The sequence below is a fragment of the Grampus griseus genome (assembly GCF_964374135.1).
Source record: "Grampus griseus genome assembly, chromosome: 2".
Taxonomy (NCBI): Eukaryota; Metazoa; Chordata; class Mammalia; order Artiodactyla; family Delphinidae; genus Grampus; species Grampus griseus.
The window spans coordinates 76,903,487-76,930,873 of NC_139018.1; the positions used below are offsets into that span (position 1 = coordinate 76,903,487).

General features: G+C 39.1%; 1 protein-coding gene across 2 annotated transcripts; it reads left to right on the forward strand.

Moving 5' to 3' along the window:
* Positions 1-452: 452 nt before the first annotated feature.
* On the forward strand, positions 453-12,464 carry EMC7 (ER membrane protein complex subunit 7). 2 transcript variants are annotated; one of them, XM_082648631.1, is made up of 5 exons: positions 454-746; positions 4,284-4,403; positions 8,237-8,375; positions 9,673-9,753; positions 11,968-12,464. In XM_082648631.1, exons 1-5 carry the CDS (start codon positions 514-516, stop codon positions 12,118-12,120), a joined length of 726 nt encoding a protein of 241 aa, XP_082504757.1. In that variant the 5' UTR covers positions 454-513; the 3' UTR covers positions 12,121-12,464. The 2 variants fall into 2 exon arrangements, with proteins under 2 accessions (XP_082504758.1, XP_082504757.1); XM_082648632.1 differs by lacking the exon at positions 4,284-4,403 and having other exon boundaries at positions 453-746.
* Positions 12,465-27,387: the final 14,923 nt, after the last annotated feature.

Genomic DNA, 27,387 nt, shown 5'->3' on the forward strand with positions numbered 1-27,387 from the left:
CTTAGTAAACAGTTTACGTATTTTTCCAGCTATTTTTCTATGCAGAGGTGGTATCTCCTTCAAACACACAAGCGGGAGCCTTTTCATCTTATACATCTTGGGGAATCTAGAAGCTTTTTAAACGCTCTCTTCCGGACTTGTTTCTACCTAAGTCGGCGCCTCGTTTGCAAACGCTACTTAAGATCCTCGTTCCTCTCGGTTTTAATCATCTTTCACTCGCGTGAGTTCCTCAGCCCCCGGCGGCCACAGCAACACGCCCCTCACTTTCACCTTGTGGGCGGCCCCCTTAAGCGGCACTCTTCACACCGCACTCCATTCCGGAGCGCGCGGAGGTATCCGCAACTCTTCCGCCACGCAAGTGGATTAGCTAAGACTCCTGCGCTCGGGTTTGAGCCCACAGCTGGTGCCCGAACCCGGCGCGCAGGGATGACGACATCAGCCTGCGGAGACGGCGACGGCGAGAGACGGGGAGGGCTTCCGGGGCTCCCGGCCTAACCGCCGAGAGCTGCAGTCATGGCGGCCGCAGTGTGGGGCTTCTTTTCCTTCCTTCTGCTGATGCTCTCAAGGGATGCTCAGAGCTCGGAGGTGTCTGGGGCTACCTCCGAGGGCTCAGGAGGGAGTGGGGTCAGCATCGGAGATCGCTTCAAGATTGAGGGGCGTGCGGTTGTTCCTGGTGTGAAGCCCCAGGACTGGATCTCGGCGGCCCGAGTGCTGGTAGACGGAGAGGAGCATGTCGGCTTCCTTAAGTGAGCATCCTGAGGGCAGCGCGAAAGTGGTTGGGTTGGGAGCTGGGAGGGAATTCCGCATAGTGGAGCTGAGTGTCAAGACCTGACGACGTCGCTGTCCGAGGGTGACCCTTGCGAGGCAGTCGACGCTTTCCCCTTCCCGGTCCCGTACCTCAGAAATGAGGATGGCTGGCGCTCGTCCCAGGGCCGGAGCAGTGGAGTCGGTTATCTTCAACTCCATTTTGGCCCTGAATGGGGATGACCACTCCTGGGCCCTGGGCACAGATGGACCCCTTATTTGTCTTTTGCTGAATTCTTTCTTTTGCATCTCATCTGGTTTCCCTGGAATCTGGCCCCTTTTTGCATCCATTTCAGTCTTTTGGTAGCTTCGTGTTGTGTAGAAAGATACTAAGCAAGTGGGAATTCTCAAAGCCCACAGGGCTTTTAGTGATGACACAGACTGGGAGGCTAATGTTGCTGCTTCTAAAATTAATGGGCCCTGAAGTCCCTAATCAAAGCACCTTTTTTGCCTGGAGGTGAGATTGTTCTTCTTTTTTACGCTTGAATTCATCGAGGGATTTGCGACATCACTATTGTCATTTATGTGAGACTCTACAGGGCTTGCTTACTCCCTTCTGTCCTTTCTAGCTGTTAGTAGAAATAGGATTTGAGCCTATATTAAAAGACGTGGTAGATTTATTAGCAGTCCAGTTCTGCAGCAGCCTGCTTTTCAGATGTCTAGGCACAAGTATAATGTTTTAAATCTTTCAATTGCTGCTTGGAAAGTGAAACTTTGAACTGAAAATTCATTTGGTAAAGGAAGCGTTTCTCTGGTAGGTTTGTATACCAGCAAGTGGTATCTGAAAACCAGACAATTTAAGTGTGGACATTTAATTCTAAATCTGTTTTGGAAATATTCAGAGTATCCAGGTGCCTTTGAATGAAATTTCAACCTCAGATTAATAAATAGTGACAAGCTTACAATCATTTTTAAAGTGCTGTATATTATTACAAATATGGCATTAGGGCATTCTTTAAGTTTTACCCTAATATAAATGAACTTTTAATAATAAAACTCATTAAGCTTTAGAAAATTAGCCATAATTAACCATTTGACCTCTTTTTTTTCTTCTGCAGTATACAGTTTTTTAAAATAAACATTATTTTTATTTGAAAATAATATATATGTGATGTGTCTATTGAAGAAAATGTAAACAAAGTAGAGATAACAAGCCTTAGCATTTTATTGTATCTCTTTGGAATCACATGACCTACGTTTTTAATAGTAATATACAATATACAGTGCTTTGTAACATGCTTTTTTTCATTTAATATTTTGTGAGCAGCTTCTGATACCATTTCATGTTCTTTCATTTGTATGTAGAAAGGTTAATTGAGAATTAATATGAAGAGCTTATGGTGGCAACCTTTTTGGAAGAGGGATAGGTAATTTGTCTTGTACCTGTTATGCATAAGTAACATGCAATTTTGACTATGTTTATGCTTATTGGAGGTGGCTTGGGACTTGGCTAAATGGACATCAGGGGAGTTTCAACTGAGGACTCCCATGCCACTTCTTACTCTCATCACTGTGTATGTAAACCATAATTTATTTATCTAGTCCTCTGGGGGCACTTAGGTAGTTTTCAGTTTTTTGAAATTATGTGCTATGCATTATGTACTATACGTAAGATTACATACTATAATTTTTTGAACTTTTTCTTATGGAAAATTACAGACATACACTAAAATAAACAGAATAGCTTAGGAACCCATCACAATTTACTGTTTGATTTTATATCTCCTCTGCACCTCATTAATTTCTTTCTGGAATATTTAAATATGATGATCTTAAACATAATATAATTTCACTTATAAAAACACTACTATGTATCTCTGAAAGATAAGGACTTAAAAAAAAACCCCACAGTACCGTTATGGATTTGACAAAAGAAATGATAATGCCATAATATCATCTAATACCCAGTCCATTTTTATGTTTTCCCACTTATCTCAGAAATAGTTTTATGTGATTGTTCTTTCAAATCAGGGTCCAACAAGGTCATTGTATTGTAGAGTACATTTTAAAAGCCAAGTTTGAAAATTTCATTATACAATGTCTGTGTTATCTTTTAAAGCAAAATATTTACCTTAGGAGGAAAAATATATTTGCTTTTCCTTTACGCCATTAGTTCTGGTATTATTTGTGTTGTGCTGGAATTAATTCTCTTTTTTCTGGACCTAGGAAAATGTTTTGAAATTTATTAAGTTAGGATCCCATCAAGAAACTGAATAATTCAAGGAAAGTTTAATGAAAGAATTAACCAGGGTAGTCATGGTGTAGGGAAACAACCAGATTATGCAGTACTCCAGAGTTTACAACCTCAAGGCTATTGTCACCTCTAAGCCTGAAGGGAGGCGGGGAAGTAAAGGTTACTGGAACCTAGAAAAGAGGAAAGAACTGCCTTGAAAGGAGCTGTGTCCCTTGACAAAGCCAGTTAGGGGCCTCTCACGGGAGAGAGCTGGGGGGGAAAAGTATACTAAGCTCATTTTCTTCCCTTCCTGCTGTGGGGAGAGACGGGTGGAGAATGATCTGAAGGGCAAATAGAAGACATCCAGCTCAGGAAGAAGTTAACTTGATGTTTGCACTTAGATTCTGTTTCAGCTCAGTGTGTACTTTGAAGTAGTAAGGAACTTTTTCCTCTTACTTTTTAGTAAACATTGTGGATGTGACAGAATCAGCTATTCCTTTAACTGTGAAAGAGCCTAATGATTTAAGGAGCATTATTTTAACATTGTGAGACTGGCAATTCTCTGATAAAGTCAATCCCTTTAGAACCATTTGTTCTGAAACAGAAACATCTTTTTCCTCGGAATGGCAGTTTCTCATTAGCAAAACAAATTAATTTTGGTCTGTGAACATGAAATTATCAGTTCTTGATGGGGTGGTTTTCTAAGTCTAGAAGTTTAGAAGAAAGCAGTAAGGAAAAGGTGGATGGTTTTAACTACATAAACATTTTAAATTTCTACATACCCAAAAAGAAGTAACCAAGGTAGATGGGAACTATTTGTATCAAGTGGAACAAACAGTACTTAATTACCTTTTCCATAAAAAAGAAAAAAAGGAAAGAAAACAAAATGCAAATTAAACCTAGGAAAAAAGGTCATTTTTAATTAAGAAATTGTTGGAGGGGATCTGCAAAATTGGACCCCTAAACTTGTAGGAATGACATATATTATTCATTCCCTTGAATAAAGACATGGCTTTAGAATTGGACCTGTGCTCCTGTCACCTGTCATCTCTATTTCACAGAAGGAATAGAAGTACTTTCTATGTCTCTGTGGAATGGTCTGGGGCGTTTTCAGAACTCGTGCAGTGTTAATTATGGAAGCTGAAATGTGGGACAACTCTTGCCAGTTTGGGTTTTTTTTTTTGCTAATTACTCTGACTGTCATTTTGGGAGGTGTTGGTTTGGGAGTTAACAGATGGTTTAAAACATAAGAAAAGAATAAGCTATTGATCAGAAGTGACTAAATATGATAATTTCATTGTTCCAGGACAGATGGGAGTTTTGTGGTTCATGATATACCTTCTGGATCTTATGTAGTGGAAGTTATTTCTCCAGCTTACAGGTTTGATCCTGTCCGAGTAGATATCACTTCAAAAGGCAAAATGAGGTGAGGACAACTGATTTAATTTTTACCAAAGGCTAGGCTACTGAATACCTCATTATATATATTCCTTTTAGAATTTATAGTTAAGGTTGGAAAGTTTCCTATTTAAACTACAGGTATTCCTTAAAATATTTAAAACATCCTTATATTGTTCTAATCTGAGCATTGATAATATTGTACAGTTGAACTTTCTCCTGCTCTGGCTTAATATTTATTTTAAAGCTCCTAATATGATTATATAGAGAAGAGGTAAGGTTACTTACTATAGGAGCAAAAGCACTGTGAAAGTTTTAATTGAAATGTGATTATTAAAGTTGGAAATAATTTAAATTTTCTAAGTTGAAAATACTCATCATTGGGATATTTTGATGATACCTCTTAGTATATTTGATAGTATGTTGATCTAGAAATTTCTATAGTTTTTCCTGTCTGGAACATTTAGTGTGCAATGGAAATTTAGTATTTCTTTGGAAAACGGTAGATTACATCATGGAGTTTACTTCAAAGTGAGGATCATAATAAAAAAAAGAGAAGTACAGTATTAGAGACTGGAAGACTAGGGAAAAGTTTCAGAAGTTCTAAGTAGATGAACACATGCTTTGAAGTCGAGGTGAAAAGAATTTTGGACTAATTCAGGCTCTGATCCTGTAATACCACAAACCCATTTGAAGTTAGAATCAGTTGTATAGATTTCCACAGTGTTCAGATTCAGCCTTATGCTCTTATAACCCCAATTTATTTATTTGTTATTAGTCTCATGCCAATAGTGCTCTCTTTAGTCTAATCTGACCAGGAAGTATAGGAAGCAGTTTTCTTGCTTGCTTTATTGAGGTGTAATTGACAAATACCAAACAATTTTAAATGGTTATGTCTCTTCCTTGTTTGAGCTATCACAGAATTACTTCATGTTGCAGTAATAACGAAGAGGTCATGCAAAGGCAAAAATAATTTGGGGGTTAGAGGAGCTGTATTTTACTACTGACCTTTTTGTTATGTGCCTAGCATATTTAGGTTGATTTGTAGAGACCCCAAATAGAGCTGACATAAGAGAGATGTTCGGTTAGTACTGTAATATTTATATTTGAGTTAGTGTTTACTCCTAAAATGCTTTCCCTCTTCCTTTGTTTTTTTTCGGTCATTGAAAGTTTTTAAAGCGTAATGTGTAAATATGCTATAATTAAAATAGTGAGTCATATATTGAGCTGCGTCATCCTTTAATATCAGCTGCATATTAGTCCAGTGAAGTCAGCTCCTGTTGACAGAGTTTTCTTTTTCGTCTTTTAGGATGTGTAGTGAACAGAGATGGTTATTCTGTGGTAATTTAAATTCTTGATATTATTGCGAAACCAATACTGTGATGCTACTAAAAACGCGTTCTTTAGAAACAAACTACTTTCCCCTCTATTTTTGAAATTAAATTGTCTTAGAATATTCTACTTTGTCCAAATGCTAATATTTCTTGCTATTGGCTATTGAGAGCAAGGTGGAGCATGAATTAACGGTAATACCTTGCAAATATGTTTATAAATATTTTTGATGTAATAAATGGATTGTTTCAAAGTAACTGAACCACATTAGCTATTGACTTTCTCATGTCTTTTTAGAGGCATAAAAGTTTTTTAAAATATATGTATAAAACTCTAGTATGTTAAAATCTAAACTGTAAAGGACTTATCATGACTTTTTATGTATTTTAGAATTGCAAGCTTGGAGATGGGGGTGGTTTGTAGATTTACCATATGAACTTTATATAGGTTTAAAAGTTTTTTAAAAATACTGAAAATACTGGGAGTTCCTTGGGGTACAGTGGTTAGGACTCTGCACTTTCATTGCTGTGGGCCCGGGTTCAATCCCTGGTTGGGGAGCTAAGATCCCACAAGCCGCGTGGCCTGGCTCAAAAAAACAAAACAAACAAAACTGAATACTGGAGAGAATGAAAGTTGTTAAAGGGGGATACTTGTCGATTAAAAACTATAATTTATTTTTATTTATTCTTTTTACTTTGAATTTTGAATAAAGTAGTCTAAGCAATTAGAAATATTTTTCTAAATATAAAGTTTTATTTGCTTTTTCACTTTGGGTAAAGAGTACTTCCTGCTTTAGTATTTAAGGACTGGTTGCAGCAGTTGGATTCATGTTCTCAGATCCATCCCTGATGATTGGATGCCTGAAACATAGGTAAAAAAAACAAGGCCCTTATCATTTTAATAATTGGGGAGGACAGAGTAGAGAACAAAGAGAGATCCATATAAGATACTAATATTCTTGACCAATATTTTGTATTCTTGACCAATATTTTGCAGAAGTTAGTTTCAAATATATGTGAGACTTACATTTCTGACATTTTGTCAGAATGAAAAATTTTAGAAATGCTGGGTAAAGCATGATAAACATTTCCTTTTAAATGTATAGCTCCCAAAAAAGTAAGGGAAATCCTCAGAGGATAAACTGTAAACTACTTTCCTACCTGGGGGTTTTGTTATTCTCTCACCAAAAGCCTTAGATTTTATTAGCAGTGTGTAGGTGGGAGGCAAGCCTGTGCATGCTTGGAGTCAGAATTAGATCTAAGACTTGGTTTCCCCTTTGACCCTTGGCCTGAAATCCAAAAGATCAGATTCCCTGGCTTTTGGAGGGAAAAATCTATCCTGAAAATTGATAGTCACACCCTCATTGAAATTTGGATATGAATTTGTTCTTGCATGATCCAGAAACTTCCAATCTGAACAGTTAATAAGGTGGCCCCTGGTCATAATCCCCCACTCCTGGCAGAGACAAATGCACAACTCTCTGTCCCAGTCCCATGCAAAAATAAAGTCTACTTAACTTATAAAATACCCAAGAAAACAATGTACGTGGAGTCAGCAGATGAATCAGACCTCTGAGAACTCTAGTTAGTAGGCTTATTGGATATAGACTATAAAATTGTTTAAAATATATTTAAAATGCTTTAAACAAATAAAAGAAATGCTTTTACCATAATATCGAAATAAGCCATAGATATTTGAAAAAAGAATGAAATTGAACTTTTACACTCAGTATATGCTTTGGAATACAAAACTCAGTGGATGTGCTAAGCAACTGAACAGAGGTTTGATGAGCTGGCAGACAGATCAGAAAAATTACCCAGAAAGCAATACAGATAAAGGAAAGGACACTGTGAAAGTGAGAGTTTAACAAGATGTGGAGTAAAGAATGAAAAGGTCTAACATGTGTCTAATAGAAGTTCCAGAAGGAAATGATAGAAAAAATAGGGGAGGCAATTTTCAAAAAGTAAACTGGAATATGTCTGAACATGGCTGATTAAAATTACTGGCATGTCTGGTAAAAATGTAATGTTACCTATGGCACTGTTGCAGGACTTTCTTAAATCATTAAGTTTTTCTTGCAAAATACCCTTTAAAATTAGGTGTACTCAACAATGCATGTTTCAGACAATCAAAAAAATTCCAGCATTTTTGTATATTTATAACAAAATAAATTTATTATTAAATAGAATCAAAGAGCTTTAGAGCTAGAAGAATTCCAGGAGAACTTCTGATATAACCAGAAAAGTTAAGAACTTAAGACCACAAGCCTAGGTAATAACAGAGCTATAGCTAGAAACTAGGTCTCTTGATTCCAAATCTAGTGTTCTCCCTCTACATTTTGCTAAGTATTTTAGACATACAGATAAAGCTACTTTGATCAGATTTTCAAGATCAAAAGTTTAGATGCCAAAGCATTTTGGAAAAAGCTAAAGGTAATTATAAGGCATTGCTAATATATTATAAGCATTTCTTTTAACTAGTAATGCTTTTAGTAGGATTACTGATGCTTTTTTCATGTTGCTTTATCAGAGCGAGATATGTGAATTACATCAAAACATCAGAAGTGGTCAGACTGCCCTATCCTCTCCAAATGAAATCTTCAGGCCCACCTTCTTACTTTATTAAAAGGGAATCTTGGGGCTGGACAGACTTTCTGATGAACCCAATGGTATGTATCAGGCTACAATAAAGTATCTTTACTAATCTGTAATTTGCTTCCAGGCAGTTGAAAAATTCTAACCCCTGTGAAAGGAAAGCTAGAGTCAGATTGTTGGATCAAAGGATTACTGTGAACAATTCATGAATTTCATGAAAATAGTAGCTTTGGGAATACATAATAAAAGATAGTGAGAATGACACAGTAGATTTGACATTGAAATGTGCAGCAGAAATTAGATAAGTACTTACGTTTAAAATTAAAATAGAGTAAGAGTATGTGGTAAGTCACACATGGAGCTAGCTATCTCATCCTTCATACTACCTGAATGTTAGTCCATTGATGAATGTGCCATCAGTTAATAAATTTCCCCTCTTGATGGCACAAGTAAGGTTTTTACAAAGGCTTTTTTTTTTGATGTGTTATGAACAGAGAAGTTATTCTGTAGTAATTTAAGTACTTGGTATTTTCATGAAACGATTTTATGGTGTCCACTAATATAAAATACTAATAGCATATGTAGAAACAACTTGACTTTTTTTTCTTTGCTGTTTTTGAAAGTTGAATTATTACCTTAGAATTATCTAAATGTTGATCATATTTCTTGCAGATAGCTATTTAGAACACAAATAGGGACGTTTCAGGCTGTACCTCCTTTGAGAGGAATAAATTAGTACCTGGAATCTGCAGTTAGGCATAAAGAGGCAGGAGGGTAGAGTGGATGGGTGAAGTTAGCAATGAGACTCCAAAGCTAATTGAGAAATATCTTCCATGTTCTCATTTCTGAAATTCCATGGGAACATGCAGTGGTAGAAGCTCCTAGGTCATTTTTTAAAACTTGTCTGCTATAGTAGTTGCCTAGTGGTATATTGTACATTAGAGGGGGGATGTGGTGTTTTCTCCAAGAATCACAAGTCATCTGGAAAGACTTGTGGATCCAACCTGATGGTGAGCCATCAGGATCACCAATCTCAATGCCAGACTGCAGACTGAAGAAAGTGAATGAATAGTTCAGTTTGCAAACTATTTGTGTTAGATAAAACTCTAAACTCTGCAAAATGATAGGTAGCACAGACGTGAAGCAAGGTGTCTATATAAAGTCCACACACTTATAGGTAAGACTCTTATATTACGACAGTCAGATACTGAGGAGCACCTTGCTGTCACCAGGGCTCGTTCAGTAGAATTGAAGTGGTGGCTGCTAGTTTTATTCTGTTTACAATATTTAATTCCATCATTGGTTGTTAAGTGCAGATTTTGTTCTGCAGTTAAGTAGGAAAAACATTTTCTGAATTTTTTTCTTTCACAGGTTATGATGATGGTTCTTCCATTATTGATATTTGTGCTTCTGCCCAAAGTGGTCAACACAAGTGATCCTGACATGAGGCGGGTAAGATGACTGAACTACGTTCTGATGCCTGGTCTGTCCGTTGTGGCTGAATGGCTTGGGTTTGTTCAGCCTTATCCTAATTACCAAGCCAAATTCATCTACAGGTTGTGTTGATACAGTATTATGTTCCTGGCATTTAATTAATTGTTTCCACTGGACCAGATAAATTCAGTTGGTTCTGCCTGATAAAAGCCTGGGTCTTTTCATATAGTTAAAACATTTTGCTTAGTACTTGCCTCTTTGCACCTCGCTTGTTTAATAGTTGAAAAGCATAATAATTCTGGTATACCTAATCCAAATATTTCACAAAATGGTAGCTTCTTATAATCTATCTTTACTTTACAAAACTCTTCAAAGTACACATTTAGTTTATGTGTTCAGACACACAGAAGAAATTCGGATAGACCAAGGGAGAAAAATAGAATAGTGGTTTTCAAACTCTCTACCACAAGATCATACTGTTTGGCAAAGGGGAGAGGAGTTGCCAAGTAAGATGCTTCAAATTTTTAGTGCCACCACTTTGTCTCTTTTAAATATTTGCTTCCGTATAAAATCTTCAGAATTAAAAGAAAAAAAATTATCTATTCTTCCACCCAAAAACCATCAACAGATATCTCCTGAATTCCAGGTTTTTCTGTTGTATTTAATATATATGTATTTACACTTTATTCATCACTGAATAAACATTTATTAATCAATTTTTAGGTTCTGGATACAGGGGACACAAAAATGGACTATATGTCATCCCTGTTGTCAACAAGCTCATAGTCCAGTTAAATGTAGGAAGTAGAATGGATTTATAAAGCACTCTTCTTGCCATCAGAGGATTGTGTTTGTGTGTATGTGCGCATGTGTGGGTTTAAATGGAAAAATAAGATATACATAAATAAAAAATGTTTGCTGAGGTACTAGGTGATTAAGTTCTGTACAAGGTAAGACACTTATCCCAAGCTGGAATGGCAGAAAAAGCTTCATGAAAAAAGAAAACTTTATGATGTTTCAAAATGTATTGTTGCTAAATTTTGGCATCTTTGCCTCAGTGTTGGTCAGAAAGTGTACATCCTATATCCTTGTATCTGTTAAGGCAGTTACCTCTCTGTGGTATCAATAGAAGGAAACATTAGAAGTCACATTGGATTAAAAATTCATTTCTTGCAAAATGCTTTGCATATATAGTAAGCAGTGTAAAAAGTTGTTCATTCAAGAGCTTCAGAATTGAACAGCTTCAAAAATAGAGTTGATGATATATTTTTGTGGGGATTCAAGACCTGTTATATTTAAAATAAACATTTAATTCTTGATTACTAGGGCATGTTAACATAATGTTTCTTTCCTGGCCATATTTGTAAAGGTGATTTCTCCCTGAAAACTCATGTATATATTCTACATTTGGGGAGAAAGCCCAAGCTAATAATTGAACAAAAAATTCAATTTTAAATAATAGATAATAGAGTATTTGCTATTTTTTTCATGTCCGAACTAATACAATTTTAAGTTCACTTTTGGAATGTCACATATAATTCAAATGAAGCAGACATTACATTAATATTGTCAAAAATGGAACAGAACTTTATAGATTGTTGGCTCAGTAAGGGGGAGGACAAGAACCTCAAAATAAAAGTGCCATGTCCTTAGGTCCTGCCAGTGACTGTTTGTAACATTTTAACATTGATGTTGCTTGCTTTAGATGCTGTAACTGAGGTCACCCAAGTCATACAGTATTCATAGATTTACTACTAAGGCCCTTAAGAATCAAGTCTTGGAAATGCTACAGTTACCTTCCAGACTTTTCTGATACCTTGATACATGGTTAAAGATTGCTGTTCTGGTTATATGCATCTAGAAAAAGCATGAGTTTAAGAAAACACTTGTTAAAACAATAAGAAAGCATTCTGATCAGAAAACAAAATAAGGTGGCAGGAATATGATCACATATGTCCATTATCCGAGAAAATGCCCTTTATATATATATATTCGGCTATATAAGCCGAATCAAACCCCAGGCAACACTTATCGGACATTTACTAAGGGTTGAAATGCTTAGTGATATAAAGGAGGCATGAAACATGGTTTCTGAAATGCTGTTGGGTATGACATTACATCATTGCTCAGAACCAGTACCTTTTACCTGTTCTATTTCTCTCCTCCTTCCTTAAGGGAAGTGTTGTTAAATGACGTGTGCCTTTCATATCATTGTGCTTTGTCTTCCCACAGGAGATGGAGCAGTCAATGAATATGCTGAATTCCAATCATGAATTGCCTGATGTTTCTGAGTTCATGACAAGACTCTTCTCTTCAAAATCATCTGGCAAATCTAGCAGTGGCAGCAGTAAAACAGGCAAAAGTGGGGCTGGCAAAAGGAGGTAGTCAGGCAAGCCAGAGATGGCATTTGCACAAGCATGGCAACACTGGGTGACATCCAAGTCTTGAGGGAGAACCGTGTGAAGCAACTACTGTAAACTTGAGTCATCCTTAAAGTTGATCTCGTATAACTGTTGTATGTGATAACTCTTCAGCACGTGTTTTGTATTTGGTACACAAGAAAACCCAGCTTTCATCCTTTGTCTGTATGAGGTCAATATTGATGTCACTGAATTAATTACAGTGTCCTATAGAAAATGACATTAATAAATTATATGAAGTACTATACATTATGTATATTAAAATAAGTCTTAATCCAGAGATAAAATTATCTTGTCATTTTTTTTCCACTTAATGTTTCCTTTATTTCTGACAGTTTTCTTCTATCTTTCATTATCGGAGGCTTGAAATTGATTTTTCCTGTTTAAAAAGAAGTGGTTGATATTTTTAGAGCAGCATGCACTGTGGGTTTTTGTGTAACTAGACCTTTCAAAATTCTTAGTCCTGCCCTGCCATTTAAGATTCCCTGATATTTGAAGTAGAACCACATGTTCCTGATGTAGTTTTAATTTTTATTATTACAGTTAGTTTCAGAGTGTGGGTATATGAATTAGGATAGGTGTTAACCAATTTTTAAATTCTGGTTACCATCTCTGGTTTCATTTTACAATTATTGAATATCAGCTATGTGCTGTGATTCAAGGTAAGATACAGAGATGGATGGTATCCAGTGCCTGTCCTCCGTAGAGCTTATTATGTAGGGAGGAAGCACAAATAATAACAGGGAGTGAATGGCCAGGGGAAAGAAGTGCAGCAGTAGGAGAGCCTTGTAGAGTCTGAGGATGGAAAATCAACCTTAGAGCTCCATATTGTAATGTTGGTAGTATAGCAGAGGTAGCTTATAAATCCCCTCATCTTCCCCACTATTGATTCTCAGAGGTGTTGGAATATCCAATCAGGATATCTCATATATCAGGAGTGTCTCAAAACCTTTTTATTTCAGTAAGTTACAACACCTTTTCTTTTGGACTTTGGTTGTTTTTTTTTTTAGCAATCTTTTAAGTATTTATTTATTTATTTATTGGCTGCGTTGTGTCTTCGTTGCTGCATGCAGGCTTTCTCTAGTTGCCGCGAGCGGGGGCTACTCTTCGTTGTGGTGCGCGGGCTTCTCATTGCGGTGGCTTCTCTTGTGGAGCACAGGCTCTAGGTGTGCAGGCTTCAGTAGTTGTGGCTCACGGGCTCTAGAGTGCAGGCTCAGTAGTTGTGGCGCACGGGCTTAGTTGCTCCGCAGCATGTGGGATCTTCCCGGACCAGGGCTCGAACCAGGGAAGCCCTGGATTGTTTTAATTAAAGAATGCTGAGGCTGCAGTATTGCTTCTATTAGGGCTCCTATCCTCTCCTATGTTAGAGAACTCCCCTGTTGCTTTCTTGGGGTTATTAAATCAGCAAAAAAAAAACAACAACAAAAGATTGGTTCCAAACTCTTATTTTCCCTTTTATTATCCTATTATAGGTGCCATTTTTCATTTTGAAATAAGGTACATGAGTTTTCTTTTAAAGAATTGAGTTCAAAAAAAAAAAATCAAAGGGAATTCGGGACTTCCCTGGTGGTACAGTGGTTAAGAATCTGCCTGCCAACGCAGGGGACACCGGTTCGATCCCTGGTCCGGGAAGATCCCACATGCCACGGAGCAGCTAAGCCCATGTGCCACAACTACTGAACCTGTGCTCTAGAGCCCATGCGCCACAACTACTGAAGCCTGTGCGCCTAGAGCCCGTGCTCTGCAACAAGAGAAGCCACCGCAATGAGAAGCCTGCACACCACAACAAAGAGTAGCCCCCTCTTGCCACAACTAGAGAAAGCCCACACACAGCAATGAAGACCGAACACAGCCAAAAATAAATAAATATTTTTTTAAAAAAGGGAATTCACTTGCGGTCCAGTGGTTAGGACTCTGGGCTTCCACTTCAGGGGGCACAGTTTCGATCCCTGGTGGGGGAACTACAATCTACAATCCTGCATGCTGTGTGGCGCTGCCAAAAAAGAAAAAAGAAAAAAATAAGTTCCAATGCAGGACATTTTAAAAGCTGTATCTCTGATTATATTACATACACTAAAGTTACCACGCTGGTTAAGCTATGAATGAATAAGGTGGGTAAACTGGTTAATGGTTAGAATCCTTTAAAATAGTTATTTACTGAAAATAACTAAAATATTAGAACACAGATTGCATAAAAGTTGAAATTCAAAGCAGCCAGAATATAGTAAGAGTTATAGTTGTACAATCAGAAATCATATTAAAAAATTTCAAAATTTGGATTGTCAAAATTTGCACATGGAATACGTAGTAAACTAGAAATTAGAAAGCACTTCCAAGGAAATTACCATTTCATTTGCTAATTAAAAAACTCTTTATTTTATGTAGGTTTTAACACTGAATATAATATAAACATATACCTTATTACATAATGTTATTACATCAATTGTATATGAAAATCTTATCTTTGCACAGCTCCTTCATCAAATGCTTAGTGTATTTTCAGGTACAGAAAAGATTGTATATTATTAGACAATTTGGAGTTGAGTGCAAGCAGCCCGTTTAGTTGCTAACTTGCTTAGTGAATTTGGGCAAGTCACATTCCCTCTTTGGACCATGTCTTGTCTTGTTCATTGTTGTATTTCCAGCATTGAGCATGTAGGCACATAATAAATGTTGTTGAATGAATAAACAGGCCTCAAGTTTCATCATCTATAAATTGAGGGATTTGGATTAGACCTGTAAATCCCTTTTCAGATCCAAAATTCCAGTATAATTTTAACCCAATACTATTATTTCCTACCTTTGAGAACCATATGATTGGTGCCAAGTTTTTGAACTTCCTTGGGTTCTTTCTGCTATTCCTCTCTCAGAGACAAAGTGTTTTGCTCTTCCTTAGGGTATTTCTTAGATTCAGTTTACATGTATCTCCTTTTAAATGTAAGCTTTGTGGTTAAAATTTTTTCAGTTCTGCTAAATTAAACCTGAGTAGTAACTTTGTGCAAAACAGATCTTTGTGGCCCATTCTTGCCAGGAAGCCCTGAGTGCCTGGGATGGATCCATAGCTCCCAAGTTTCCAAGCATTTTTTTAGGAGTCAAATCCTCAGAACTCATCTCGAGACTGGTTAACATTTTGAAAAAAATGGGCATTTTACCTAACATGCCCAGAGTAGTAAAGTCTGTTATCATTTTTTTTCTTATGTTTCCTCTGACAAGAGAGAGGAAGCAACCATTCAGCATACTTTTCAGTAGCTGGAAGAGTTTCGAAGTCCTGATGAGGTCAATAATAAAGAAGACCTTTTTCATTTGAATAGTTACTCAAACTTTCAGAAAGTTTGGGGTTTTTTTTAAGTGTTCAACTAAAAATAATCTATTGAAAATATTTTTATTAAATATCCTAAAGAAAAAACTAAAACAACTATTTTCATTTTTTAGAATTGCCTTCCAGGTCAAAAATAGTCATATTTTTGCATGGTTACAATCAGTTCTTTAAAAATTGGGCAAAAAGTTCACCTTTTAGGATGGTTTACATATGCATTTTGCATTTTAACCCAACAAAAATTCTGCTAAGCACTAACATTAGGGAACACAATAGAAGCTAGCGACCCAGTCCTTTAGTGTTGTTCAAAGAGTATGTTGAGGCAGGACCTAGTTGTGCTCTCCCCTTAGCATTTTAGGTGTGATTATTGTTGTCACAGTCAATTATTTTTTAATTTGAAAAGTATATGAGAATATCCAATTGGTACAAATGTTTATAATTATTTAGGAGAACTTGAGGGTAGGTTTTGCAAAATTCAGATGTTGCCTATAAATTATGAACATTGTTTTAATATTCCTGAAAAAAAGATGATGAAATACTAAAATAGCTATTTTAGATAAAAATCCCCCCTCCCCCAAATAGCACCATGTATTAGCTTATCTCCTTTCCCACAGTAACACAGCTTCATCATGGGAGCATAGGGAATTGAAGCTTTTCACAGCGGCTGCAGTCTGATAGCATTGAGCCAGCCTGGGCAAACCTGAGAAGAGGGAGGAGTAAATTAATAATGTCAAGTGGTAAACAGGAGGAATGGGTAGGGCCGTAAAAACTATCTGGGCACAGCATTTCCAATAGAAAACTTTGACAAGGCATTTAATTCCACTAAAATTTAATGAACTAGTAATGACTGAAGATTTGTATCTGTACCTCCTTAGTAAACAAAAATTTCCATATATATATGGAAAACATGTATATATAAAGTAATCCCACTCGAAGTAATCCCGCTCCTACTACATATATTTGGATATTTTAAAGCATATTTCTAAATAACTGTAGTAAAAAAAAATTAGAAAATCTTCAGAATTAAGTGATCATGAAAATTTGGCATGAAGATTAAGAAACGGAATCATTCTAAAAGTTTTATGAGGTGATTCATAAGGGACCATGAGAAGATATGTAAGAAAAGCTTCCTTGCAATCATTGCTGTCACGGTATCTTGTGCATTATACACAAGAAAGAAAAATTTCATTTTGCATTTGTCTCTTCACAGGCCTGGATGGACCTGCCTTCCCATCCACAGCTGGTTGGACTGAGGGTGGGACTTGAGCCAGTCAGTTGGGTGGTACTGTATCAGAGAAGGCGGTGTGTTGATCCTGAGCCACAGGTAAGCAGAATCAACAGTCTAAGGAATCTGGCCCACAAAGAGAGTATGGCAGAGATTGGTGGAGCAAGTAGCTGCTGGACAACCTTTCAAGTCCATGGAGGTTCAGCTGCAATTCGTGCAGGGATTCAGTGAAAGCCTCTTGAATCCCTTCCCCCACCATCTCCAGCCTAGCCCCTTATCATTTATTCTGATTTGGAGAGTACTGTGTTCAGTTTTAGCCTCTATAATAAGATATATAGAGCAGGTCTAGAGAAAAGCTGCCAGCGATTAATATTCATACTTTTCTATACAAATGATTCTACTGACCTCATGACTATATTAACTAGATATACTTTAAGAAGGATTAAAGTGGCTGTAATTTTTAGTTTGGTAAAGAGAATGCTGAGGGGATTTTTCAAAGGCTTGATAATCCCTTTAAAGCAAATTCTGATGAGCTGTGTACCACTCTGTGAAGTCTGAGAAAGGAAATGGACTTAAATACAGCAGAAGGAATTAGTTTCTTGTGAAGAGGAATTTCTTGGCATAGTAAACAAGATTGTGAGGTGCCAGTGACCGTGAGATTTACTTTTCTTGGCGTTGTTAAAAAATTGGGCAGAAGTCACCTCTTAGGAGGTTTATATGTGCACCTACCTGATGGTCTCTCAAATTTCTTTCTATCCCCAAAAGTAAATTATTTTATTCCCAGAATGTGAGGAATGGTAGGATTGAATCTTTATGGAGGAGAAAATGAGATATATTAGCACAATTGGAAAGTGGGGAAGGGCAGAGGAAAATCTAAACTCTGACAATGAGAGCCTGCCTTCCTTTAATGTACATCTGTTGAGCTGTCGCCCAGCTTACCCCTGTAACTGGTTCTCCCCTGAGAAGGGGGTGCAAAGATGTTGTCCCAGCAACCATATTTGTGCTGTGCGGCTCTGCTTTTATGGGCATCTCATCCAGGTTAGGCCAAAGGCTGTTCCTGGGGAATTTAAAATGAAAACTCAGGGACTAAACGAGTAGATTGCAACATATAAACTTGCAAGCTGTTCCTGGCTCTTTATTCTACCATGTACACTACAGAAAAGGAGAAAACAGCTTCCAAGCTGAAGTGGAAGATGAAATCTGAGAACTGTACCTTTTTTCAAATCCTTTCCTGAGGTCGCTGCATTCTTGCCCTTGCGTTCCACGGAGCACTGGTATATCCTCTAGTATAGTGTTTATGTGTTTTACTAAAGCTAGTTCCAGTAGGTGTCTATCACTTGAACCCAGTGTCCTGACTTATGCACTTATCCAGAACGGACCAAAATGATCTCCAACCTGCTGAAAGCCTTCTCTTTTTCCCTCAGTCAATGCAAAATTGGCTGTGTTGCCTCCATATCCATCTTGAATGAATGGGTCAGAAGGAACTTTCTAACTTAAGGGAGAAATTGGGTGAATACATGTCCTGGCTCCGTCACTTACTAATTGTATGATCTTGGGAAAGAAACCTTTCTGAGCCTCAGTTTCATCATGAGTGAAATGGATCAAAGGTTCAGCTGTAAAATGGGGGAAATATCTACTTCATAAGTAGAACTGTTTAGAACACTTTACATGTATTATCATCCCACTTAATATTAATACTAACCCTATTCATATAAGTGCTCAGTGAAAGCTCATAATTATTAATATTCTTACTTTTCAGATGAGGAAACAGAGGTTAAAATTTTCCCAAGCTCACCTGCTGGTAACCTAGAGCAAGTCCTGTTAACTACTTCCTACAGTGCTTCTCTCATAAGCTAAACTAAAAAAACTAAACATTCACATACCCATGATCAACACATAGCCATACATCTATTCACTTGCCCACCCTCTGCCTACAGCTGTTGGCATGATCTGGGGACTTGCCTCTCTCCTTCCAAACACTCCTCAGAAGGGGTGGTGTAGTCAAGAGAAACTGACTTCCAAGGCAAAGCAGTTCTAGTCCTAATGTCTGGTGCCTAGAGTTTCAGACACTGTAAACCTAAAGATCTTTCTAAAAGGCAAATCCGACGGGGTCATTCCCTTATTAAAAACCCTTTGTAGACTCTCCATAGACTTCAAAATATGGGACCCTGACCGTGGTCCCTCCAGATTCACTTCTTGCCACTTTGATCCCACTTACATCTTGAGTTTTCCTCATTTCCCCACTCTTAAGTTCTATATGTTTGCTCACCTCTGGACCTTTTTGATTATTTCTTCCTCTCAACTCTCTACCCCACCCCCATCCCTTTCCCTTGTCTACCTCTTACATTTTCTTCAGGACTTAGTGTAGAAATCACCTTTGACAAAAATCTTCCAGATGCCCCAAAGGCTTGGATAAGAGCCTCTTTTTTGTCCCCTTTCGTGCCTGTGCTTACACCGTTATAGAATTTCATTTTATCGGATTACCTGTTTACTTCTCTGACTTTCCTCTCTGGACTCTAAGCTACCTGGACTGGAAAGCACTAGTAATACAACAGTCCTGTTCTCAAGGAAGGGTGGGAAGAATCTTAATTTCTCCACTATAACAGTTCTGGGTGGCTGCCACATACAGCTTCATCATTTTTAGGGATCCCAACTCAAATCAGACAAAAATGGAGATCAGAGACTCGTGGTGAATTAAGCTACTTCTCAGGGAAGCACAAAGATACTAACCATGCTAGAAAAAACCCAGGAATCTTACCTTGCAACCATCGCTTATCTCAGGTATGCACTTACTGTTTAGTAAAGACTACATTGTGAAGCACCTATACTCTTGAATGTGCCAAAGGCTATTAGGTGAGGGGGCACAATGATGAGCAAAACAGCATGACTCTGGCTTCAGAGCTTAGAGTTTAGTGGGAGAAATAGACATGAATAACCAAACACATAAATATATGTAATGAAAACCTTGATAGGTGCTCCACGGAAAAGTCCTGGGTGCTATAAAAGCTCATAACATGGGAATCTGGATGAGAGGGTAGAGGGCCAATGTAGGACCACTTTGCTGAGAAAGTGACCCGTGAGGTAAGACGAAAGACTACATAAGAATAAACTAGGCTGAGGCTGAGAAGAAGGGATGAGAATGAGGGGCTTCCCAGTGTGAGCTGAGGTGGGAGGGAGGTTGGCCCCTGAAGGAACTGAGAGAGCCATATAGCTGGACCACTTCTGGAAGAGGGGAGCGGAGAAGGCCTGGACAGGTAGGCAGAGGCCGCCTGGAGGCCTTGCAGGCCTGAATTCGCCTTATCTTCTCGAGGACACACCTCGCTCCTCTCAGGACAAACGGTAAGGGAAAATCCTGTGTGTGGCGTTCCATGGTCACCTGGTATGACTGATTACTGTTAACCAGTCTCTAAACTAACTGTGGTATATGAAAATCACTGCCCCAAAGCCTAGAGTCTTTCGTAGAAACCTCAGGCACCCAAAACCTTTGAAATAATATGTTAATGGAAGAAAAACAAGCTTTGCCTTCCCTCCTGACTTGCTCTCCGGCCCAACCTCACATCTTTAAATGATGTGGCCCAGCAGATGTCTGTGACATAAAGCAGCTTCTCTTTCCCTTCATCTTCTTTGGGGCTGGTGGGGATTGGTTGGGAAGGAAGTTCCTGCTCTTCTTCAAGGCGTCTCGAAGGACTCTGAGCTCCTGGTAGGCTCTCAGCCCTCCCACTCTGAACCAACTGCTTGAGGCTCTTTTCCATCCTCACTGCTTCAAGTTTTATGTATGTAAATATGTGTGTGATTGTATGTATTTGATTTTGAAAGTGTCCTTGCAGAATCCTACTGACAACTTCTCCAATTTCTGCATTCCTACCTGACCTCTACCTTGAGAAGGGATTGGATTATGGAATAGGAAGGTTAGGCTGTATCCTGACAGGGCAAGACTCCTTTCTGAAAGGCCTGGGAACCAAACTGGATAAAAAAAGACCAGAGGATTGCTTGTGAGAGCTTCTAAGTGGAATGTTGGATATAATCCACATTCATCTTGTTACTCTTCACTCACTTTCTCTTTTCAATCATATAAGGGTTCTACCCTCTGCAGTTCAGATTTTGGTGCTAGTTTCCCCTTCTGCCAAAGAGCAGGGGAAAAAAGAGGCCTAGAGAAGGGAAATGTTTGTGCTTGGGGAGGAGGAGAGCTGGAGGCCTCCAGCCATCACTGGAGTGATTCTCTTTGTACTGTTGTCCTGTCCCTCATTCTGTTAGTCTGTGTTCTTGGAGGCTGGGACAGTGTCTTGTTCCCCTCTGAAGTCACGTGGTTCCCACAGAGATAAATAATTATCTGCTGAACAAATGAGTAACCAAACAAAGGAGTAATCAGGTTGCCTGGATGGTGGTTCTTGGATCTAAGAAGATGGTGAAGGAAAGAGGGTACAAAGATTTGGGGCATTTGGAGAAGGTGGCGCCAGTGAAAAATAGAGGAAAGAAAAACAAAAACAAAATGACTGTGAGTAAAAATGAAACAAGGGTTACTGATTTTTTTTTTAACATTTAAAAAAAATAAATTTATTTATTTTTGGCTGCGTTGGGTCCTCGTTGCCGTGCATGGGCTTTTTCTAGTTGAGGCGAGCGGGGTTACTCTTCGTTGTGGTGCATAGGCTTCTCATCGTGGTGGCTTACCTTGTTGCGGAGCACGGGCTCTACGCGCGCGGGCTTCAGTAGTTGTGGTGCATGGGCTCAGCAGTTGTGGTTCATGGGCTCTAGAGCACAGGCTCAGTAGTTGTGGTGCGTGGGCTTAGTTGCTCCATAGCATGTGGGATCTTCCCGGACCAGGGCTTGAACCTGTGTCCCCAGCATTGGCAGGCGGATTCTTAACCACTGCGCCAGCAGGGAAGCCCTTGTTGTTTGAATTGCAGATGTCAATATGAACTCATTGTTTTTAGTAAGTATACACATATACATATTTTTTAGTTCCATCCACTGAAAGGGCCTAATAGCAATGAATACATACTGATTCTAGAACTGAGTCAGGTACCATTCTCTACTTAATGAAACCAGGGCTCCTTGAAGAAATGGCTGATTCTTGGGTTGGGGTGGGGAGAGTAAAGATGAGCCTGGAATATCTTCTTGTACCAGAAACTAAGGGAGTGCTCAACAAATGTTTGAACTATGTCAAAGGGTCACAGGAATCATCTTGAAGGGGCTCTTACTGCATAAATTTGTGACAATTTTAACATTGAAATAATGACAGTAATGGGTTTTAACCAATTATTATGAGTTTGTTAGTCTATAATAGTAATAAATAAGTAAATAAATAGATAATAAAGAGGGAACAAGTCTTCCTTACAGTGGAATGCCAACCACTTGGCAATCATCATAGGAATAACTTGATGAGAATAATAAAGATATGCTACAATTATTGAGTGAAAACCTGATGATCCATAGGACGTTTATAGAGGCTTAAAATCTCTTTCTCAAAATTATTAGTTGCAGAGGGAAAAATAGTAAATTTATAGTGGAGAAACGTGGAGGGGTGGATGGAAGGTACACTTTAACCAAGCGATCCATGTTAGCGTCACCACTACTGGGATAAAACATCATGTCTTGCTAATGTGAGGCACTGAGGACACAATATCACATTTGTGACATTCCTGCCCAAATCAAAACAAACAAACTGAATCTGATGTGAAACATCAGACAACCGCAAACTGATGGAAATTCATTTTTTTTTAAACTAACCCTTTAATTGATTAATTAATTTTGGGGGCTGTGTCGGGTCTTAGTTGCGGCATGCGGGATCTTTGTTGTGGTGCACGGGCTTCTCTCTAGTTGTGGCGTGTGGGTTTTTTTCTCTTCTTTAGTTGTGGCGTGCATGCTTAAGGGCGCTTGAGCTCTGTAGTTGTGGCGTGTGGGCTCCAGAGCGCGTGGGCTCTGTAGTTTGCGGCACGGGAGCTCAGTAGTTGTGGTGCGAGGGCTTAGCTGCCCTGTGGCATGTGGGAACCTAGCTCCCCGACCAGGGATCGAACCTGAATCCCCTGCATTGGAAGGCAGATTCTTTACCACTGGACCACCAGGGAAGTCCCTGGAAATTCTTTTTTAAAAATTGGATTGAATGTACGCTAAAGAAATGACCATATCATAAAAGACGAAAGAAAGCTGAAGACCTCTTCCAAATTAAAAGAGTCCAAGAGACATGACAACTAAATGCAGTGTGTGGTCCTGGATTAGATCCTAACTGGAAAAGAAATTCTTACAATGAAAATTGTTTGAACAACTGGTAAAAGTTGAGTATGGACTGTATTACATAATTATGATTCACATAATAATATTACTGCAATGTTGAATTTCCTGATTTTGTATTTGTATTGTGGTAATGTAAGATAATTCCTTGTTCTTAAGAAATACCCACTGGAGTATTTAGAGGTCAGTGGATGTGATGTCTGCAACTTACTCCAAATGGTTGAGAAAAAAAAAAAAGTGTACTCACACACACAGCACAAATGTGGCAAAATGTTAACAACTGGGGAATGTGGGAGAAGGATATCAGAGTACTATTATTGCAGCTTTTTTTCTAAGTTTAAAATTATCCTCCCCCCCCCAAAAAGTTGTATGTTTTAAATAATTTTTCTTCTGGTTCCTTCCTGGATGCTTAAAAAACGTATTTCCCTTCCTCCTCACTCTCAATCTGGGGCTCTTATCGGAAAGAATTATATAATCTCAAACTTTACTGGTAATATGAGTGGGGGGAGGTGGGAATTAGTATCCCTTACAATGGAATGAAATGACTGGGGCACCAGCTCTTCGAGCAGTTAGAGAAGAAATGCTGCAGTTCTGGTTCGTTGCAGGGTCTGTATTGGCTAACGTGCCCTGGATTGAGGTCTGCCTCACCTCCCTCGTCCTGGAGGGTGATGGGATCATTTTAGTCACAGGAATCTTGTCATCATTATTTCATCTTAATTTGGTCATTTGGTAACTGAGAGGAAAGGGGAAAATCACAAAGGTGGCAAGAGGGACATGTATCTACATTGTATATCAACCCCTACTCCCTTAAAAGGCCAGGCAATGTGAATGTGTGTGGAATCTCTAACATAGATGGATCTGTCAAGCTCACTGAGACCATTTTCTTTCTTTTTTTTTTTTTCAAATTTATTTATTTAATTTATTCATTTTTGGCTGCATTGGGTCCTCGTTGCCACATGGAGCCTTTCTCTAGTTGCGGTGAGTGGGGGCTACTCTTGGTTGCAGTGCGCGGGCTTCCCATTGAGGTGGCTTCTCTTGTTGCAAGAGCACGGGCTCTAGGCGCGCAGCCTTCAGTAGTTGTGGCACATGGGCTCAGTAGTTGTGGCTTGCAGGCTCTAGAGCACAGGCTCAGTAGTTGTGGCGCACGGGCTTTGTTGTTTCATGGCATGTGGGATCTTCCTGGACCAGGGCTCAAACCCGTGTCCCCTGCATTGGCAGGCAGATGCTTAACCACGGTGCCACCAGGGAAGCCCGAGACCATTTTCTTATATAAACACTTTGCGTTGGACTACTGTGTGGTTAAATTTCTTTAATATCTAGAACAATGCTAGTATGATACAGAAAAGCAGTCCAGTCCCCAAATCCTTTGCTGTGATTCCAGTATTTACAGTAGACAATGGGATTTTTCTCTCCAGAGATTAGGTACAGATTTCACAACGACAAAGAGCCAAACATCAGCATCACCCTCAAAAGACATTCACCAGAGGAGCAAAGCAGAGACCAGGAATACTGACAAAATGCTTTAACCAAACATTGTACTGAAAACAGATTCCTTGACAAGCCATCAAATTCACAGCAAGGAGAAACAAACCACAATGTTAGCAACATAGCAGTATCCAACAGGCCACTAATCAAAGCTGCACATAGTGTACCACAAAGAGAGATTTGGAGACGGGGCATAAGAAGGCCTAAGATCCAAAGTCAGTCCACACCCTACCCATCCACTCATCAGGTCCCTGTAGTTTACAGTTGGATCTGTTCATTCTGAGGACCCCACCAGAGGCCCTATTCTAAAGAAGTCTCCTTTCCCCTAGTAGTTCGGGGCATTCTTTTTGTCTTTGTCAAGGGGCATAGGTAGTCTTCATAACTGGTTGCCTCCCAAAGCCCGTGATGTAGGAGGCATAGGCCTCTCAATGAATTTCACAAAAGACAAAAAAGGCTTAGTTCTAGGCAGTTGTGGAGTGAGAAAAGTGTGCCTCCACTAGCCCACCCCCTCAGTTCTGTGTTCTTTTGTTTGAATTAGGTTGTATCTCTGTCTACTGTGAACAGTGAGTGAGCTCAAAGTGCTATTCTCTTGGAGGGATTTTCACTTTTGTCAAAGCCTTAAACTCAAAGAATCAACTGTTTATCCGGAGCTTATGAAGCCACGTCCTGTTGGCATCTTGTAGACCTGGGAGTCTCTGTCTTGGGGAATTGAGCCAGTTAATATTCTCTACCAAATTCTTGGTGGGTGTCAACCTGCCCTTCATAAAGCCTCAGCAGCTACATTGCTTCAAAGATGTTCCATCTCAACATCAAGTCCCTACAGGGCTGGAGAGGCCTGGGTTTCCACTTCCCTGAAGCGTCCTTGGTACTCTGTAGAAGAGGCCAAGTCACTCTTCAGTGGAAAGCTTGAAACTCTCCTATACTCAAGTACGTACCAAATTCCCAGGACAACGAAACCAGCTATTTTTACATCCCTTTAGCAAACGAGGCTGAGAAAGAACTGGCCCACATTAGGTGAAAAGAAGTCCAGAGATTTTTATATACAACTGCAGATGTAATTAACAGGTCAAATAATGAGTTTCTGTCTGACAGGAGTATTTCATCTTTAAAATCCTTGTTGTATGCTATACTGCTGCTTTCTTTGTGGACTGTTCATTAATTTTATGCATTATTGTTTTGATTTCTTGCACATTGGTTTATTTTCAGAATCATCAAAGAAACCTCTTAGATTTGGTCTGTTTATATACGCAGAGACTTCAGTTAAAATTTGGTTTTTGGATAATCCTGATATTTAAATGTATGTTGATAACTTTTATTTTTATACATTATTATGGCCTACATTTTGTTTTTAAAGAAAACATGATCATTTTTAATGACCATAGCCAGCATTACTGGACCTCAACTGTATTTTTCTGGGCTTCTCATTTTTGTGAATTTGGAGAGGAATGACTAAGTAAGTCATTTTTTAAAAAAAATGAATGTATTTATTTATTTATTTATGTCTGCATTGGGTCTTTGTTGCCGCACACAGGCTTTCTCTAGTTGAGGTGAGCTTGTGCTACTCTTCGTTGCGGTGCACGGGCTTCTCATTATGGTGGTTTCTCTTGTGGACCACGGGCTCTAGGTGCGCAGGCTCAGCAGTTGTGGCTCGCGGACTCTAGAGCGCAGGCTCAGTAGTTGTGGCGCACAGGCTTAGTTGCTCCGCGGCATGTGGGATCTTCCCAGACCAGGACTCGAACCCATGTCCCCTGCATTGGTAGGCGGATTCTTAACCCCTGTGCCACCAGGGAAGTCCAGTAAGTCATTTCTGAGCCATGATTTGGAGGACCTATTTTTTTTTTAAAAGAGCCTTTCCCCTGCTGTCCCTCTAAATAGCATTTCTGGCTGGAGACAGCAAAGTGACCTGCTTGTGCCTGGGTGTGAATTGAGGGTCTGGATGAGGGCCTGCAAAAGGGCCTGGAAGAAGTTCAAAAGCATGGAGCGAAACCAGATTTGTTTTGCACATTTTGCCTCAGGTTTGCCTTGTGAAGAGATTAGAAAGTAAGACCTCTGAAAATAATTTAAGAGAACCATGATTAAACAGACTGGAGAAGGTCTTTACCCAGTGAAGAGCTGTCATACAATTAGTCTTCCTGAGGACAGAGCATAAATAAATGGGTTCAAAGGGCACAAACTACAATACATAATATTTGTTTACATAAAAGGAAAAAAATCCCCACTGGTAAAAACAAAATAAATGACTGTGGAGACCTGATTACCTTTATTAGCAGAATAGAGGCTTCTCTGTAGGACTGGGTGTGATCAGGTTCCAGTGTCCTTTCAGACCCAGGACTCTGAGAGGAAGGGTGGTTCTGTGGGGACCAGCCTGGCCTCAGTGGGTACCAGGAATTGGCATCAGTTGTGAAAAGGAAGAGCAAGAGCTTTGCTCAGATGTAGGGACAGGAAAACATACCACAGTACAGAACACATAATAGCTGCATAATAAATACTGATCAGTTCATAAAGAAATAGAATCTTAGAAGCCAGTTGAATATCACTCTTGTTAACAGGTGACACTGACTTACATTCTCCTCGTTCTCACTGAAATGAGACAACTTCACAGATACATACATACTGCACAAAACTCTGTGACACGTTTCCACCGGTCCTGCTGTTGCCCACAGAAGGTTGGACAGGAGCTCCCTCAGTTGTTGTTTGCTGTGACCAACTGCTCCTCCTCCTGTGAAGGGTCATGAGTCTGTCTCTTTACTTTGGTGGCAAACACTCCAGCAGCATCAGGCGACCCTGGTCATGGATAAGAATCATTCAATATGGCAGTAACTGTGGCAGCTGTGACTCTTTCCTTCTGGTGACGGACCTCGAGGCTTTCCATGTCCTCAGGGACTCAAAAGGTCTTTTTGAAAAGTAAAGCAGAATCAGCTCACCCGTCCTCAGAGGACCTTGACCTTGGTCATTCTTCTGAGGGGAGTCGTTACTTT

What these genes read in the sequence shown, in the direction of transcription:
- EMC7 (XM_082648631.1), top strand. Translation starts at nt 514, where the DNA reads ATGGCGGCCGCAGTGTGGGGCTTCTTTTCCTTCCTTCTGCTGATGCTC. An exon ending in GAGCATGTCGGCTTCCTTAA is followed by an intron (nt 747 to 4,283) that starts GTGAGCATCCTG and finishes TCATTGTTCCAG; the next exon opens with GACAGATGGGAGTTTTGTGG. An exon ending in ACTTTCTGATGAACCCAATG is followed by an intron (nt 8,376 to 9,672) that starts GTATGTATCAGG and finishes TTTCTTTCACAG; the next exon opens with GTTATGATGATGGTTCTTCC.